The sequence below is a fragment of the Epinephelus fuscoguttatus genome, linkage group LG4 (genome assembly GCF_011397635.1).
Source record: "Epinephelus fuscoguttatus linkage group LG4, E.fuscoguttatus.final_Chr_v1".
In the NCBI taxonomy this organism is placed as follows: domain Eukaryota; kingdom Metazoa; phylum Chordata; class Actinopteri; order Perciformes; family Serranidae; genus Epinephelus; species Epinephelus fuscoguttatus.
The window spans coordinates 9,378,734-9,397,768 of NC_064755.1; the positions used below are offsets into that span (position 1 = coordinate 9,378,734).

The 19,035-nt window shown below is 41.8% G+C and overlaps 3 protein-coding genes across 6 annotated transcripts in view; 2 read left to right on the forward strand and 1 right to left on the reverse strand.

Moving 5' to 3' along the window:
- Window positions 1-19,035, forward strand: part of LOC125887938 (uncharacterized) — a 145,401-nt gene that overhangs the window by 8,372 nt on the left and 117,994 nt on the right. Inside the window, exon 2 of the mRNA XM_049575089.1 lies at window positions 14,966-15,001. Coding sequence (XP_049431046.1) covers window positions 14,966-15,001 — 36 coding nt within the window. The remainder of the gene's footprint in view (window positions 1-14,965; window positions 15,002-19,035) is intronic.
- Window positions 1-19,035, reverse strand: part of LOC125887939 (histone H1-like) — a 113,953-nt gene that overhangs the window by 6,303 nt on the left and 88,615 nt on the right. Inside the window, exon 1 of one of the 4 annotated variants that reach the window (XM_049575093.1) lies at window positions 4,300-5,084. The exons of 2 other annotated variants lie outside the window; for them this stretch is intronic. In XM_049575093.1, coding sequence (XP_049431050.1) covers window positions 4,300-4,875 — 576 coding nt within the window. In that variant the 5' untranslated portion in view covers window positions 4,876-5,084. Of the gene's footprint in view, window positions 1-4,109; window positions 5,085-19,035 lie in introns of those variants that run through there. One more of the 4 variants, XM_049575092.1, reaches the window with a different exon arrangement.
- Window positions 3,132-3,832, forward strand: LOC125887975 (histone H2B 1/2-like). Its single transcript, XM_049575128.1, has one exon. It carries the CDS (start codon window positions 3,149-3,151, stop codon window positions 3,521-3,523), a length of 375 nt encoding a protein of 124 aa, XP_049431085.1. The 5' UTR covers window positions 3,132-3,148; the 3' UTR covers window positions 3,524-3,832.

Sequence of the window (19,035 nt, forward strand, 5' to 3'; positions counted from 1 at the left end):
TATATTTTATAAGGCTTCCATATTTATAATTATTAATTGTATTAAAAATATGTTTGCTGAATGAACTACACCGATCCATATTCAAATGTTGGTGTTCCACTAGATAATCAGCATATAATAATTTATAATATGGGCCAGTTCTGCCTCTCCCTCTCCTTTTTCTCCACAATGATCTGTTCCCTATCCAGAGAGCATTTCTGAGGAAGGCAGCAGATACATTTCTAACAAAAGCGACCTTTAATTTAATGCCCAGGTCTACAGGCCCCAAACCCCCATATTCCTTACCTTTATACATTATTTCTCTTTTAGTGACCTCTCTGGTTGTACCCCACACTAGATTAACACACTGTTTAATTTCATTATCATTTTATCTGAAGGAGGAAAGATGTTAGCCAGGAAGAGGAGTTTGGACGTTTTGGATGAAAGTTTTCAGAATCAGAATCAGAATCAGAAATACTTTATTGATCCCCGAGGGGAAATTATTTATGTTACAGGTGCTCCTTGCAAGAGAGGAAAGATATGAGAAAATATAAGAAATTTAAACAATAGTATTTACAAATATCTATTTAAATAAATAGGAATTATTAACAAACATATATACATTATATATATATATATATATATATATATATATTATATATATATATATATATATATATATATATATATATATATATAGTAAACTGAACAAGATTATTTACACAAACAGAATATATACAGTCTGGGTGAATGGGGTTATTGCACAAGTTAAATCAGATTATTGCAGTGTGTGAAATAGTCTCAGGGCCACTCAGAGGGAGGAGTTGTACACTGTCTCACTGGTCTCACTCAGAGCTGGGACTCTCGCTGGCACTTTCATATCTTTGTTCATCATTTTCATCAACACTCTCTATATCATTGTCATCACTATATTCCTCACTGTCAATAACTAAATTGCCCTCACCTGACAGAGAGGAGATGTCGTCAGGAGGCGCTGGTGGCTGTAGCTCCGCTACAGGAAGCTGCTGCTGCTGCTGCTGCTGCTGCTGCTGGTGCTGCTGCTACACGGGTGGAGTGTCACACTGCTCAGTGGTGGACTCTCCGGGGGGCTGCTGCCGAGCGGCAGGTTGAGGACAGGGCTGCCGCTGAGCCGGCTGAGTGCTGGGCTGCTCCTGCATCTGCTGGACAGGTGGAGTGTTTTACTGCTGCTGAGGGCGGGGCTGCCGCTGGCGATGCTCGATGGTGGACTCTCTGGAGGGCTGCTGCTGATAGGCAGGCTGACTGCTGGGCTGCGGCAGCTGGACAGGGGGAGTGTCAGGCTGCTCATCCAACAACAGACCGGGCGGCCGCTGGTGTGTCGGCGGTAGACTCGGCTGCTTCTGTGCTCTTGCTTTGTTTGCATAGGAGTCAGGGCAGGCGAAAAAGGTGTGACCTGTTCCTCCACACAGGCTGCACGAGACTTCTGCTGAACAGTATTTGGCCTTGTGACCCAAACCGCTGCACTTCCAGCATTTGACAGTGTGACATTGTTTTACCTGATGGTCGGTACTGTTGCATATGAAGCAGCTAGATGACTGTCCGGGGTAATATGATGCGACCATTGTGGTCCAAGAGAGATGGAACTTGGTATTGCAGTATTTTGACCGATGTCTGTCTGTGCAGTTTGCAAGAGCACCACAGTTAGCTCAGATAAATTCGACCAATTGGAAACAACTTTTTAGATGCCTGATTATAAAACGTCCATTTGTCCTGTCTTTTTAGCGAGCTATCCAATGGAGAGGTTAACACTTACCTTATCTGCAGAGCATCTGGACTATTTTATAAACCCTTTGTGGAGTATTTCTGATTAAAAAGTGTTATCCTCTCTTGTGATAAAACAGGCTTTGGAGATGTTTTGAAATAGCAGGAAAAACACACATGTAATAATGAACATGGTTTTGTTTTTCAAAGTCCCTCATTTAAGTTTCCTGCAAGTGACAGAAGAGCTTTTGGATTTACTGTGTTTCTGACAATTAGTCTCTTCAGCTTTTCTTCAACAGAAGATTTTTTTTTTTTTTTTTTTTACTTTTTTTTGGTTTGTTTTTCTTTTTAGTGTGCCATTTGGTTTATTTTTTTCTTTATGTGATTTTCATCTTATAATTTTGCTTTAGAATTCAATTTAAATGACTTTCAGTGTGAACATTTCTTCTTTGTTTTAAAGCTCTCACAGACCCACTGCTCCACCCACACAGTGGAAACTGTTTGGGAGGTTTGGGACAGACAAGATGAAACTTCATCATGCTTATCAGATTGAGCCATGTTGTGACTTTCTGACCTTCAAGAGTTTTTACTCTGACTGAAAGCACAAATATGGAGTGACACCAAAAGCTCACACACATCATACAATGTGTCTTTGGACTGTGGGAGGAAGCCGGAGTGCCCGGAGAGAACCCACGCTGACACGGGGAGAACACGCAAACTCCGCACAGAAGGGCTCCCACGCCCGGGATCGAACCGGCAACCCTCTTGCTGTGAGGCGAGAGTGCTAACCACCACACCACCGTGCCGCGCGTGCCTAAACTTTATTTAGATATTTAACATTAAGTTTCCAAAAGTCTCTTTTTTATCACCCCCCCCACACACACACACACACACACACATACACACACACACAGGACAGAGGCTTTCATTACTAAATGATCAGAATAATCAGTCACTACTGTAATATAATAAAGCTATCAGATTTGATTTGAAAAGATATGTGTTTTTTTTCTAGTTTTTGTTCTAAAGTCTGAACAGCTTAGGTGGATGATGTGAGGATTTAAAATCCTGTACAGATCAAAGAGAGCAGCTTTTGAACAGATTTGATCTAATAATTTCTTTCGTATGTAATTTGAAAAGGAGTGGCATCAATTATATCATTTATAACAGGGTATATATCATTTACTATCTAAATAGCTTAATAATTTTGTATTTAACGCAACGCCGACTATTTCTTTTAACTTTTTAAATAACTTGATTTTCTTTCTTCTTTCTCCCCTCACCCACCCACTGTATTGTTCCTCAGCTTCAGAAGCTGACCAATCCAGTGCGAGCAACAGCACAGTCTTATTTGCATCAGGTGGATACAAATAGACTCCTCTGCGTTTGATGACACCATTCCTTAAAGGAGAAATCGACTGTTCAGATCATGCCTGAAACCACCGTGAAAGCGCCCAAGAAGGGCTCAAAGAAAGCCGTGTCTAAGAGCGTCAGTAAGACCGGCAAGAAAAAGAGGAAGACCAGGAGGGAGAGCTACGCCATCTACGTGTACAAGGTGCTGAAGCAGGTCCACCCCGACACCGGCATCTCGTCCAAGGCCATGGGCATCATGAACTCGTTTGTGAGCGACATCTTTGAGCGCATCGCCGGTGAGGCCTCCCGTCTGGCTCACTACAACAAGCGCTCCACCATCACTTCCAGGGAGATCCAGACCGCCGTCCGCCTGCTGCTGCCCGGGGAGCTGGCCAAGCACGCTGTGTCTGAGGGCACCAAGGCTGTCACCAAGTACACCAGCTCCAAGTAAACCTATTGACAAAAAACCATCAACACAAAGGCTCTTTAAGAGCCACCCACTTTCTCTAAAGATAATTCCTGATGTCTCTTTGGTCTGAATTGTTCCGTCACTGTTTTATTAAGCGTTATGAATGACATGATTTCACAAAAAGCAGAATAAAAGAAATTCTAATATACGCCTGTCTCATGTGACTGCATTATAAGGTGAAAACACCCTGCCTTTTACATCTGTACAACAATACCTTGTTAGTCGTTTTTGATGGGTGAGAGACAGATAAAATTAAGTTAACCGTAACTGGCCAAAAAATATCAAATCTTTTTGCTTTGTGTGTGTAATAACATATATATATATATGTTAACTATTTAAAGAGCTATAGTTAATAAAATTTGTCTATATAGTTGTCTAGTAACAAGTCCACGTTCTACCACTGTATGTCAATACATGTTTAATGATAGCAGTTGTGAAAGATCCTGTTTATTATCATTATTTCTTCTAAGCCTGGATCATGACTCTTTCCAATAAACTGAGCACACTTTTGTCTTAGTATACAGATAAGATGACTATTAATACATCAGAGATGTGTCTCTATTTTGTATTGCCCACTATAGCTCCAACAAAGCACAGTCGTGCAGTCAAAAAAAACAAACCCTATTAATTAATTAACGAATTAATGACAGAGTGCTCTTTAAGGATGATGTGGGTGGCTCTTAAAAGAGCCTTTTAGTGAGTAGTTTGTTGTTGAGACTGATGACAGCTCACTTCTTCTTGGCTGCTGCTTTCTTGACTTTGGGCTTGGCTGCCTTCTTTGCGGGGGCTTTCTTGGCTGCAGGGGCCTTTTTGGCCACCTTCTTGGGGCTCTTGGTGGTCTTTTTCGGGCTCTTTGCAGCCTTCTTGGGGCTCTTGGCCGCTGCGGGTTTCTTGGCCTTCTTGGGAGACTTCTTAGCGGCTGCTGGCTTCTTGGCTGCCGCTGTCTTGGGCTTTTTGGCCGCTGCGGGCTTCTTGGCTTTAGGAGCGGCTTTCTTGGCCGGCTTCTTGACCTTCTTAGGTTCGGCAGCCTTCTTGCTCATCTTGAAAGAGCCGGAGGCCCCGGTCCCTTTGGTCTGGACCAGAGAGCCCTTAGCCACCAGGGCCTTGATGGCCGTCTTGACGCGGGACTTGTTCTTGTCCACATCGTAGCCTCCGGCAGCCAGAGCCTTTTTGAGGGCGGCCGCAGACACGCCGCTCCGCTCCTTGGATGCGGCCACAGTTTTCAGGATGAGCTCGCCGACGCTGGGACCGGTCTTCTTCGGTCTCGGCGCCTTCTTCTTGGCGGCTTTGGCCGGCGCGGCGGCCGGAGCTGGAGCTGGAGCTGTCTCTGCCATGTTGTTCTTGCCTAGTAACACACGAGAGTGTCTGACTGGACTGTTGAAAGCTCCGAGCAGGAGGCTGTCCTTAAACACACCGTGAGAACCGTGGAGACTCAACCCAGCCCGTGGCTCCTCTGTGCAGTGTGAAAGCTGGAGCACTTGTGTTTTCTCTTGACTGACAAAAGGTGAAAAACTAAATGTGGGACAAGTGCTGAAGGCTGACAGTGAAGGGAGCCGATAGCGGACTTGTGCCTCTTCATATTCAAGTCATGTAGAGCTCTGATGCTCTCTGCATTTTGTCTGTGGAGCCTCCAAACCTCACTTATTCACCGCCGTGGCCAGCACTGCTCAGCGGCTTTTCCCACTCATTTGTCTCCTAAAATGACTTCAAATGCACCACAGCTCCACCAAAGCCGTTTTCCAGCAGCCCACATGTTTGTTCAGGGACTCCGTGTAAAAACAACCATCTGTTGTTGATGACTTTGTTATAAACTGAAGTTATTTTGGCTGCAGCAAACACACTGATGATGGCCGCCGTTTAGTCAGACTTGTATCAGAGCTGCTCACCTTTTTAACTGTCAGCATGTTATCTGCTGAGGATTACTTTCATATAAATTGAAAATCATACATTAGATGATAATAATAATAAATATAATTATTTATTACTAAAGGGTTGATAATATTAATGATTAAACACATGTCATCTGTCTGAGGAAGCATAAAGTGGTTTCAAACAGATACACTGTTTCACTTTAATCATTCCTGAATGTCAGAAAACTTCATTATCCGAGAAGAAGCCTAAATCGAGTGAATGCATAAAAGCAAAGGACCCAGGGGTTTGGGGCTTTAGATCTGAGTATTAAATATAGGAATCTAACTGATGATAATAGCAACGTGGTAATGGAAAATTTAAAGTTGAGAGGCCTTACATTATGGGTACCTACAATAAATACATGGGTGGTGTGGATTGTTGGACTCATTTGCTGGAAAAAAAACAAGTTTCCAAAGAAATCGCACAACTGCTACAGTTACATCTTCTGACACACCATCATCTTCGCTGTGATCAACACCTGGCTCCTCTACAAGCGGGACTGCAAAGCTTGCAATATTCCCAAGAAAGAGATGCATCTTCTTCATCTAGCATCTTCTCTCATCCTGGTAGGAATCCATTTCTGTTGTTTACCTTATTTACAGTAGTATTTCACTGATTATACTGTTTTTTGTAATTCATATTTTTTCTCATCTTATTCAGACAAAATCAACTGTCAACACACCAAGGAGAAGGTGGCCATCTTTACGCACCCTGTATCACCAGTGACATCCATGACAGTAACACCACAGAGACCTGTGACTGTTCCGAAGAGGTCATGTGTACCACCAGTGGATGTGCCTTAGGACATAATCGCACATTTCCCAGTGAAGACAAAGAGAGGACGCTGCAGACAGTGCAATAAAGGCTACTCCAAGACGCTCTGCAGGAATTGTAGTGTCCGTCTCTGCTTGTCAGAGGAAAGGAGCTGCTTTGTGGAGTACCACTGTACATGAACACCGGGCACTGGTTTTTAAACAAAGTTGTCATCGCCGTCTTCTCCCATTAATTTAAGTTCCGCCAGCATGTTCTGGGTCTGCCTCAAAGTTTTCATCCTGTATTTTTTTCTTTTTAGCCCAATAAATTATGATTCATAAAACTGTGACTGTTGTGTGGTTATTATTCATGATGTTTAATGTTACAGAGCTTTGTAAGCAATCCACAAAGCAAATGAACCCTTAGTTGTTCAGTAGATTTGTTGTGACAGTGTGAGTGCAAATACACAAATTCTGCTCCAATCCAGGCCCAATGTTGCAATATTACAATTTTTCTGTAAAAACTTACTAAAACGTAAGTGCAGACTGACTGAAATTTAGATTTCCTTCAAAAACCTCAAAATAACACACCAGTTCTATAGAGAAAGGGTAAACTATTTGGCAGCTTAATGAAACTAGTTTGATCCAAAATGACAAACAATATAATAATAATAATAGTGGTGGTCCAGTATTTTACCTTTATCTGTTTTCCTGTATATTCAAGACTGCGACAGATTTTTACTTATAGCAATAACTTAATACTATGCATAAGCACCCTGGACAGCTCCTTAATCTGAAACCAATTTTGCAAAAAAAGCTTAACACTTCTCCTTAGGTAGTGAAAATCTGAGTTATATCATCTGACAAACAATATAGCGATGGGAAGAAAAAAAATCCAATTTTAATTTCATTCCTCTACCTTGTGTTAGCTGATTATGTTGGTACAGCCTCTATGTAGCCTGCACTTTCCTGTAGGGATATGTACATGGTTATGATATATAAAAGCGCACGGAACTCATCCCTGCCATGAAAGCTGCCAGAGAACGCGACATAGCCTACATCCGATATGATAGGCCTATTGTCCATCCCCCCTCCCAAACGTAAGGGATGGGAGCTAGAGCCCAGCTCTCTGGTCTTCTTCAACTTAAGCTCCTATTCAGCATCACCATGGACTGAACTGAACTACTGACAAGGAATCAACTCACTATGAACTTACCCAAGTGTTTAATTTTCGCACACTTAAATATCTGTAGTTTGAGGAATAAAATACATGAACTTGAAACACTTTTAAAAAACAATGATATTATGGTTATAACTGAAAAACATCTAGATGGTTCATTTGATGACTCATTAATATCTATTAATGGTTTTTCTGTATATCGTAGGGACAGAAACAATTTTGGTGGTGGCATAGCAATTTACATACAAGATCACATGCCAGTAAAACTATGATCTGATTTAATGAAGGATAATATTGAAGCTCTGTGGATACAAGTGCATTTACCTTTTACTAAGCCAATAGTTGTTGGCTGCTACTATAAACCTCCTAACACTAATATGGAGTATCTGAATGATATTTGACAGAGTGACTGATGAAAATAGAGAAATGTATCTGCTTGGTGATTTTAATGTGAATTGGTTTGCAGACAACTGCCACATGAAGAATAGATTATTGTTAATTTCTAGTACCTGCAATTTAACTCAGATAGGGCTGGATCTACTAAAGGTTTGCATGTATAAAAACGTGTGCAAACTCATTGCACGTGCAAAAAAAATGTACAAACTGATTTCCTAACAGGTTGCATCTTTCAAAGGTGCAAAATAGCATGTTTGCATCCAGTTAGTACGTTTGCTGCAATAAATATGCAATATGGGGCGTTTAGACGCAATTGTGTGTGTGCTGGGAGGAGAAAATGTAAATATATTAATTTAGCACACACAAAGTGATTTATCAAACCTGAAAGCAATTTTGCAAATAGAAACTGCATCTATATTTAACACGTGTCAAAGGGAGGCGCAAACGGTTTGTATGTGTAATTGCGCACACGTGGCTGCGGTTATTGTTGCAAGAAGGAAACATCAAAACGATGAAAGAAGACACAGAGAACGTATTTTTCACCCTTGTGTGAACATTTTTGGAATGAATGAGGAAAAAATCATTAAAACATATCGCCTATCCAGCATTGCCATTTTGAAACTGTTGGAGGAACTTAGAGCGCATCTGGGTCATTCCAGTGTACGGTAGCTGTTACAGCTGGGATCTCCCAATCCCGTTTTTCAAATGTGCTGTCTGAAATCCTAAATGCCATCGCACCGGATGGCCAGGTTTATTAGGTTTCCACGCACTCGGCACTCCTTGAATGAAACCGAACAAGGCTTCTTTGTATTAACTGGATTTCCCAGAGTTATAGGAGCGATTGACTGCACCCATGTGCAGCTTGTGCCCCCCGCAGACACTGAGCATGTGTACAGAAATCGCAAACACATGCATTCATTGAATGTGCAGTGCGTTTGTGATGCCAAAGCCATCATTACCAATGTTGTGGCAAAAATAGTCAGTACACGATTATTTTATTCTGAGAAACAGTTTTCTGTTTTCCAAGTTGCGAGATGGCGAGTTTGGAGATGGCTGACTTGTAGGTGAGTCAATTTGTAAAATCCTTTGTAAAATAATTACATTAAAAACAAGAGCATGTTTCATATTGATTCATATGGGTTTAAAGGTGATAGTGCATATCCCCTACACCCCATCCTCCTGACACCTGTTCTCAACCCAACCACTGCCAGAGAGGTAAGGTAGGCTACAACGAGGCCCATATCCGCACACGGAATACTGTGGAGCACACCTTTGGAATACTGAAGAGCAGGTTCCGTTGTTTGGATCGCACCAGAGGAGCACTGCTGTAGAGGCCAGAAAAAGTGGCCCAGATTGTAGTGCCCTGATTTATTTTTCTATTTTCATTCAATAATATGTAATGCAGAAATACACCTTGATTAAATATATGCTGTAGATTAGAATAGGAGTGTTAGTGTGACCCAGTAAACTGCAGAGCATTGCAAAGTTAAACAAATCAACATTTATTGAAAAAAAGATGATTGAAATCACTTTCTAGACTCCAAACATTATTATCAAACAAATACACAGTCTTATTAACATCTAATTATATTAAGCCACGAAAAATCATATTAAAGACACATTGTTTCAGTCACAAAATATATTAGGCTATAGCTCTAACATTTATCGTGGCAAAAAAACAAAACTAAACATTTATTTATCTTTAGGGATGGGTATTGTTCAGATTTTAACTGTACTACTCTTATCGATACTGCTTATCGATCCGGTATTTTAACGGTACTCTTAAAGATACTTTTTGAGAAAGAAAAAAACAAATTAAGAACATAAATTGCTTTATTTTCTCAATTCTCATTATGCAGCAAAATAGTTTTTTAACAAAGCATTTTACTTTTTACAACTTGAAATGTAAAATACATAAAATAATAGTGTTGTCCGGTACCAAAATTGGGACCCACGGTACGATACCAGTGAAAGTATCACGGTTCTGAGTAGTATCACAATACCACAGCAAAAATTAGACAGATGTGCCTTTTGTCATTTATAAAAAGATAAATCACTTTTCTATAATACATCAATGACATTTCAATGGAATAAATTACTTATTCATACTTCAAAAACAGCATCAATAAGTGATTAACATGGGGGGGGGATCAAAATAAAATAAATGAATAAAATAAAAATCAACTAGCCACCCTCCTCCCCTGACAAGTAAAGAACAGTCCCTAAAGTGTGCTGAGGTTTGTGGACCGTTACCTGCCACAGAGAGAAATGTGAACGGCTCGTTTCCTCTGACACGCCACATACCTGTGTGCCGCCACGGCTCAGCTGTTCAGGTACTTCTGGACAGTCATGACACCAACAAAGAGGAAAATATTTGACCTGAAGCCAGGCTTCTCCGTCGCCGGTAAGCTGTTATCTTGTGCCGGAAACTCTATTTAGTAAATAGGGTCGCAAAATAGCTAATGGTTATTAACTCCACGTGTTGGCTGCTAGCATAATGTTACAAACCTGGACTGGACGTAGATGAACTAGCTGTGCTAGGGCAGTCAAACACTGTACATATTTTTCTCTGAATATGATGCACTTTCGCAAGGTGTTTTGACAAATTACTAGTGTTGCCACCCTTACACGCAAAACATTTGTCACAAAGAAATAAATAAAAGCCTATGTGTAATGTGTGAGTGATGGGTTGGTTTCTGCCCTGTGGGGGTATTTTTTTTTTTCCCAAGGTGACCATTCTTTCCTGCAGTGTCATCAAGTCAGAGACTTGGTGGGTATATTCATTGCTTGTATATCTGGGTATTCTGTAACACATTTTGATAGCAATGTTTTGGACGACCTGAAGTTTCTTTAATTGTGCTCCTCCAATGTTACACCAGGCAGGCACTGCGTATTCAAACAGACGCCGAATGTAGGATTGATATACGCATATGGCGGTCTCTGGATTTGCTCCTCCCCGTTTTCTGCAGAGCACTTTCAGGTGGTTGAGTCTGCATCTTGCCTCACTCTTAACTGCAGCAATGTGTGCTGTCCACTGCATATTCTGTTGAAACATCACTCCAAGAAATTTTGCTGTTTGGGTGACCTGAAGAGTTGTGCCATATAGTTTAATATTTATTTGATCTTTTTTATGGGTGTGTCTGGTGAAGAGTACACAGTGTTTTTGTTGGGTTAAGTTTAAATCTCCACATATTTGCCCAGCCACCCATCTCTGTGATGCACCTCTGTAGCTTCTTGGCAGCATATTTTGTATTTGCCATAGAGGCCCAATAGCAGAGGTCATCTGCAAATTATGAGACTTGTCCCTCTCCTCTGGGTGGATAAAATAGGTCACTAATGTACAATAGAAAACAGTAGGGGGCTGAGGGCTGAGCTCTGTGGAACACTGGCTTCTGGGCTACTTACTCCAATCTCTCTGTCCTTTAAAAACTTTTTAAAAGCACCACCATCTGCTGTGGGAGTTTAAGGTTATGGTCCAGTAGCCTGTATATGAGTCCTTCATGCCACAAACGCTTTTTCAATGTCAAAAAAGACTCCAATTGTTACCATTTTTCTGTTAAAACCCCTTTGAACATCTTCTGCCAGCCTCAAGATGTTGTCAGTTGTGCTTTTCTCTATCCTGAATCCTGCCTGGTGGACCCCAAAACTCCCAGAGCATCAAAATGTTATTGAAGTCTGTCAGCCAGCACTCTCTCCAGTAGTTTGCCCAGAGTGCTCAGGAGGCTAATCGGTCTGTAGTTGGCTGCCAGGTGAGGGTCTTTGTTTGGTTTGGGGATCATTGATACCAGCGCTGATTTCCAGGGCTTAGGAAGTAACCAGCTTGGAGGCAAAGAGTAAAGAGGTCTGCAAGTTTAGCCAGGGATTCTATTGATGATTCTTTAATGAGTTAGTTGTCCCCTCCATCTTCACCGGGAGCTTTTACTTTAAGTTTTCTAAAGTGTTGGTGAAGCTCTATTATTGTGACAGCTTTTATTAGAGGGTTGTTGGTGTCTATATTTGTTATTGGTAGATGGGTAGGCAGAATAACCTGTCGCTCTTCAATTTCCTTCCACTCTGGATCAAATAGAGGGTCATCTGGACATGAATGGATATTTTGCAGGTGCTCTTTAAAAACATTAGCCTTTTCTTTGTCTTCCTCTATCACCTGGCCATTATGCCTTAATACTGAAATTTGTGAATTATTTTTCTTTCCATTTAGTTGATGAATTTTCTGCCAGAATGTTTTGGGATTCAGGTCGTTATTTAGGTCTGTATAAAATTTATCCCATGTTCTTCTCGCTCCTCCTGATTTCTCTTCGTATTTGTGTTTGTATTTGGTTGACTCTTTGTTTAATCTCTGGGGATCTTGTTTTCATAAATTCTCTTCTTAGTTTTCTTTTTACTTTTACAAGGTGCATCAGAGAAGGTGGGAGATTCTTTGGGCCCTTTGGATCTCCTTTAAGGCCTATTAAACTTTCCCTCTCTGAGAGGAGGATTTGTCCCAGCAAAAGAACTTGTTGGTCGATAGTGGAGGGCTCTGGGTTGCAGGGAGGAAGATGGACTCACTGGTTGGTGGTTGAGAGTCTGAATGCTTCCCAGTTTGCTGTTTTGTAATCATATTTTGGTTTGACTCGCACAATACAATACAATACAATGGCTTGTACCTGGTGGGATAGTTCAGGGCTTGTGCCCTTTTCTATCCATTGATGTTGCTGGTGGTGGCAGAGAGGTGGGAGGAGCAGGACTCTGGAGGGAAGAACACGCATGCGGGGCAAGGTATGAAACAGAGAGAGAGAGGAGGAAAGAAAGCAGGACAAGAAAAACAAACAAAAACAAAACAGAAAGACAGAGTGTGTGTGTGTGTGTGTGTGTGTATGAGGGGTCAAACGTTTCACGCAACCACACTACAATGTGTCACTTGTGCCTACTTAGGACACATCAGATCTAATCAAACCGTGTGAGTGCACACCTACATTTTACATAGGGTTACTATGGAGACATGAGTGTTACACACACGGCCGCTACATGACGCGCAGGCGTTGTTCGCTCAACTCACATGACGCGCTCACATGTCTTATCAGTACGCATGCACAGCGCGTTACAAGCGCCACACATACACTACACCTGCGTGTGTGTGTGAATCTCACACACACACAGTGCATGTACACATCACCTGAACGAGTCAAATTACTTTGGCAAACTGTCTGTCTCCATAGTTTACACATGCAGGCAGGCGTGTGTGTGTGTGTGTGTGTGTGTGTGTGTGTGTGTGCTGGCAAGAGTGGAATGAATGGATGAATCAAGTCGCTGCAGACATACGCCTGCATACACACGCATGATTTTTTTTTAATTTTTATTTTATCCTCAAAAATCAGAGCTACGGGCGGCACGGTGGTGTGGTGGTTAGCACTCTCGCCTCACAGCAAGAGGGTTGCCGGTTCGATCCCGGGCGTGGGAGCCCTTCTGTGCGGAGTTTGCATGTTCTCCCCGTGTCAGCGTGGGTTCTCTCCGGGCACTCCGGCTTCCTCCCACAGTCCAAAGACATGCAGATTTGGGGACTAGGTTAATTGATGACTCTAAATTGTCCGTAGGTGTGAATGTGAGCGTGAATGGTTGTTTGTCTCTATGTGTCAGCCCTGCGATAGTCTGGCGACCTGTCCAGGGTGTACCCTGCCTCTCGCCCGATGTCAACTGGGATAGGCTCCAGCCCCCCCGCGACCCTCAAGAGGATGAAGCAGTTAGAAGATGAATGAATGAATCAGAGCTACTGACCACCCTCGATGTCTGGCTGCGGTTTAAAAATATTTAACTAAGATAATATATAGGCTACAACAGCCTAATTGTGAATATATAGCTTTTTATTGAATTGGATCCTAAATGCTGCAAACCTCCATCTGTATGTTTTTAATCAATAGTTGTGTTTTCATAAACATTTTTTTTTTTTTTGCATTTTGCTCTTGTGGAAGCGTAAGTCAAATGGTCGGAAACTGGGCCAGAAAGTTCGCGACCTCGTTCCCATCTTCTTGAATGGACTTTCTTTGTTTTCCATTAGATATCAAAAACTCAAATACTCAGAGGTAAAAAATCACTGGAGACACGTAGAATCAGATGCAACTGACTTTAATGTGCTCACAGGCAACAAACACATCACAACTCAATGAGTCAAGCTCCGGAGCAGGACTGGAATTTCTTTGTTTGCGCACTCGATTTTATTGTGAAGATTTTCTGATGAATCATCTATTTCTTAATCCTTCCCACTTGGCTCTGATTGTAACAGTGTCACATTTCTGCTGAGTTTCCACTTTTTCTGTAGTCCTTCCCCCTTGGAGCTGAAACATAACGGTGTCCCATTTCTCTCCCCCTGATGGCTGCTTTAATCCTTGCACTCATTCATAATAGTATTCCCCACTCTCCTTTTCTCCCTTGGAGCCAATTCCACCGTATAATGTTTTTCTGGGCAGTCTAAGACCCGCCTCCTCTAGGGTCATATCAGGATCAGCTGTAATTTCCCTAACTTTCCACCAGTGGTTTCTGAGCCCATCCTCCACACTATTTTTAATCCTAGGTACTTCTCCACCACAATGCTTAAGTGCTGAGTGAGTGTGTGTGTGTGTGTGTGTGTGTGTGTGTGTGTGTGTGTGTGTGTGTGTGTGTGTGTGTGTGTGTGTCATAAGAATATACATGAAATAATAACCCAGTGTGTGATTTGTCAGTTAAACAGAGTACATTGCTTCAACAGGTATCTTTTGAAAAGTCAACTTAAAGGTACAGTATATGTTTTCAGTAATTCAGTACATTACACTACACCCTTTTGTGAATTTGACTGTTTATGGAAACAGCTTTTCAGACATCCTTAAATCTTAAAAGATATATCCCACACTCTTTCCAACGGGCGGGGCTAGCAGCCGTTAGTACCTGGCAGCAGTAGCAGCTGTGGTTGGACCCGGCTGCCCACATCGCGCATCATGGGCATAGACGTCGGAACTAGGGGTGCAGGGGGTGCGGCCATCCATCCCCCCCGCACCCCATCAGCCTAAAAAAGCTTAAAAAAAATAAAGAATCTCAATTTAAACTCAATTTGTCTGACTTACATTTATCTCTTTCATATCATGAATGCATAGATCTATGCTTTTGATGTGATATGCAGCCTGCCTGACAGAGGCCCTGGACCTGCTGCGCTCAGAGGTGGAGCAGCGTTTTGATCAGGAGGGACTCCGAGTAGCTGCAGGGCGAGAGCAGGCAGTTCTTGAGGCGGCTCAGGGGAAACGAGTGGATGTGGGTTCCCCGGAACTGACCCCCTTTCCACCAGAGCGGCTAATAGAGCTTAGATCGGGCCCAAAAAAATCCAGCCCGACTCGGCCCGAGCCTGATTTAAACCTGACATTTTTCAATAAGCTGGCTGTTATAATTAAGAGTATTAAACCGCAATTCTTGTTATTTGAATGGCGCAACACAGAAGCATGATTTTGTAATAAAACAGGTGTTTATTTTAGGAGCCAGGTGGTGAAGGGCTTTGCGCATACAATGTTCCAACAGGGGACAGCCCTCCATTCCGAAACCCTGCCGTTCCGAACGACCCCCACTCCGAAATTGATTTTCAAGTCCATATCAAGTTTCCTGCATCAAACACTGCCGCACGCTCTCAGTCACTCACACAATTCTGAAATTCGTTGTACTACAAAAGCTTGAAATGAACGTTCAACTCATTGTTTTTTTGTTGAAAATATGTCATTGTCTTCATTTCTTATGTATCATTTTGCTAGCAGCAATCACATTTAAAGGAGACGCTTGCCAAGTCTTTCTACGCTCGCTGTCCGTGGTGCTGAAATCCCCACTGCAGCGACTGCTGCTGCTGACAGCAGACCGGGGGAGAAAAAAAGACATTTCTTTGCTCTGCGCTTTCAGAAAATAGTCCCACTGCATTTGCCGGGGCATATCAGGCTGTGTGATTCTGCACAAAGATTGGTTTAACGCATTAGAGTAATTTCATACAATTTTGGACATTTAACCCTATGGGCCCGAACGACGCATAGTGCGTCCACATTCACACCCGTTCTTCTCTGTGGATTTTCTCCACGACCGTGCGTCATAGTGAGAAGCCACGCATATCACGTAAAACAGGGAACTGTAGCTTTCCGAGAAGGCAAAGCACTTGTCGGTAGACCAATGTTTTCACAACGAAAAAAATGATAAAGTTACACTAAAATGATGCATAACAGAGGTTTCATACAGCTTTGCACACACATTACTCTTGGATGGATTACTCCCGAACGCAGGCTCGCACAGAAATGCCATGCATATCACATGAAAGCGCAGGAGCAGAGCTTTCCAGGGATACCACACACATCATTGTACTGTCATCCCATCATGCTATAAATACAGATTGATTGTCTACAAAATAAAAACCTGACGAATTTCTTTACAATCCATTCTACAGATCTTGTTGTCAGTCACTTCAAATAGTGAGGAATATCGTATCTTACCACGTCTTAGGCTTGCGTGTGTTTCTCCCTGTCTATCCACATTTGTAGTACGGCTTTCAAGATGCAAATATCTCCATATTGTCCAGTTGACACTCCATCAAACTTTGTATGACAAGACCAGCACACTTCACCTTTGCGCACCCAGACAACTGCAGCCTAATTATGCATGCTGACAGGGCCGTAGTCACCATATACATTGAGGGGGACACGTGCCCCCCCACCACTGCCCAAAATGTTCCCCCAATATATAACTGAAACTGAAAAACAAATATTATCTTGGGGGACATCATTGCACTTGGTTGACTATTTTTCTATGATCTTATATGTAAATATTTCATATTTCTTTCAGATAAAACACATTTTTGACTTGTGAATGAGTCAATGGAATTTCTTGCAATAATGAAAAAATACTGGCAAACATGTCCGCCTGGCACAAACCACATGTTTTGGACAGCTGTGAAGTGACAGAATGTCCCAGCATCATGGTTCTTATATTGCCAGATTCCAGAGAGTCTCCCCTCTTCATATATAGCAGAATATGTCTTCTTCCAACTTGCTATGGTGAGATACATGTAAAAATGTAAGAATTTAGTCACACGGATTTGTTTTTTTCATTGATGTAAAAATTAATATAAAATACAGGCACATAGGAGACCATGGAATAATGGCAAATCTGGTTAGCCCAAATTGTCCTGAAAAAAAAACAAGATATAGCATGTGTATGTAGCCTTTATACTGACTGTGCTGTGATATGAGCTTAAAAGTAAAGGCAGTAAAAAATACCCCAAAAACGTCTAGGGCCCAAAGGGTTAACATGATAAACTAATTTCAATTCAACATGATCATTTGCTTAGAAGATTCAGCTGAAGCATAATGCGTGTTATATGTCATTAAGATGAAGTTGTTCTGCCCTCACTGTGCGTAAAGCCACCCTTGCAAAGCTGGTCAGACAGTTAACATCAGAGGGTGGGGGGGGGGACTCAAATGTAATGACTTATTTTTATGAATCACATGAATTGTAATGGGCATGAACTGCAAATTCTCCCAAAATAATAATGCACAAATCACTCTCAAAGTGCACAAATAAATCACGCGAGTGAACAGGAGAACTAAATCAGCATTAGCTCACAACAAAAGCATATAAGCCAGCATCACAAACAGTAAAATGCAGCCTAATGCTAAAGGCTAACAGAATCAGTTACATGACTAGAGCTGATTAGCAGCAAACGTGACATTTCTACCACAGAGTGAAAAAGCAATTGGACTCTGAAACAGGTACCATCAATAAACACTAATGAGACAATGAATTACTACTTACAGACATATATTTGCCCGGCCTTGTCGACTAGAAATGAGAGCTGCACATGGCTTTGTTATTGCATGCCCAAAAACGAAAGTGTAACTGAAAGGAAAATACTATTGGGTTAAGTAATGTGAAAAGGCACCCATAGAGGGTGCTGTTGAGTAAGCTCAAAGAGCTGAACAGAAGTATTTCCTTGTTTTGTGGTTAATTATACACATGATCCGTTTGACCTCATCATGCGGTCCGTTCGTCCCTGCAGACAGGGTTATATTGTTTGGCACATGTCCCCCTCAATGTATGGTGACAGTGGTTATTCAGTACAGCATTATTCAGTACAGCATTCAAAATACACTTCAATTGTTGTCTTCCATTGTGAGAACATACAAATACCATTATCTTGAGTGTACTGTAATGTCTATATGTAATGCGTTGTGTAGGTTCCCCTTGTCCCTATTTTCCCATGAAAAAGTCCAATGTATTTCATTCAAAATACACTTTATTGTTGTCTCTCACAAATTCAAATCTCTCACAAATCACAAATTCAACTTATTTTGTCTATGTTTAATGTTGTGTATGTTTAATGTTATCTTGTGTATGTTTAATATGTTTTTTCTGGATGGAGCATGTGTTACCCCGGGACATTTTTGTCCATTTCCAAAATTCAAAACTCCCTCACAGACAAATTAAAAGGTCACAGGGGGGTGATTTTTTGCATGAGGGTGTCATTCTGGGTGTAATTTCAAAATCTCAACTTTCAGCACGAAAATCCATTATTTGACCCTGTAATGCATTTTTATCCTATCCATGACCCTTCAAGTGGACAAAAATGTCCATTTTCTAGAAAGTGTCCAACAAAAGGTCACAGGAGGGTGATTTTTTGCATGGGGGTGTCATTCTGGATGAAATTCCAAAATCCCAGCTTTCAGCATGAAAATCCATTATTTGACCCTGTAATGCATTTTTATCCCAACAACAATGACTGTGTTTACAAGGTCTTTAGTATCCCGGTTTTGATTGGGTTTTTTAAGTATCCCGTTTTTGTGTTTGTGCATGTAAACACCATATCCCGAATTCAGAAACCAGGTTATGCCCTTTTCCCGGTTTCAAGAAACCCGGTTTTGCCACCTGGAGTACTCCAATAGAAGCCAGGATACTGGAGCATGTATACGCCTTATCCCGGTTTCATGAATGGTTCAACTACGTCACACAGCCGGCTGAAGGATGCCCTACTCATTCTGAAGTTTTCTCTCTACTCTGAAACTGTAAACTCCATGAGAACGATCCTATCCCACCAGTCACAGCTATGTATTTTCATCCACTGTTGCCTTGTACTGCGTGGTGGCAGTGACAGCCGAATACTAGAGCTTGAGATTCTCTGCGCGAGCCCGAGCCCGGCCTAATAATGTCAAAATATTATTTACAGACTGATTTAACAGACGATCACTGCTGCCACTATCACTGGAAAGTCTGGGCGAGAGGCTTCCACAGAG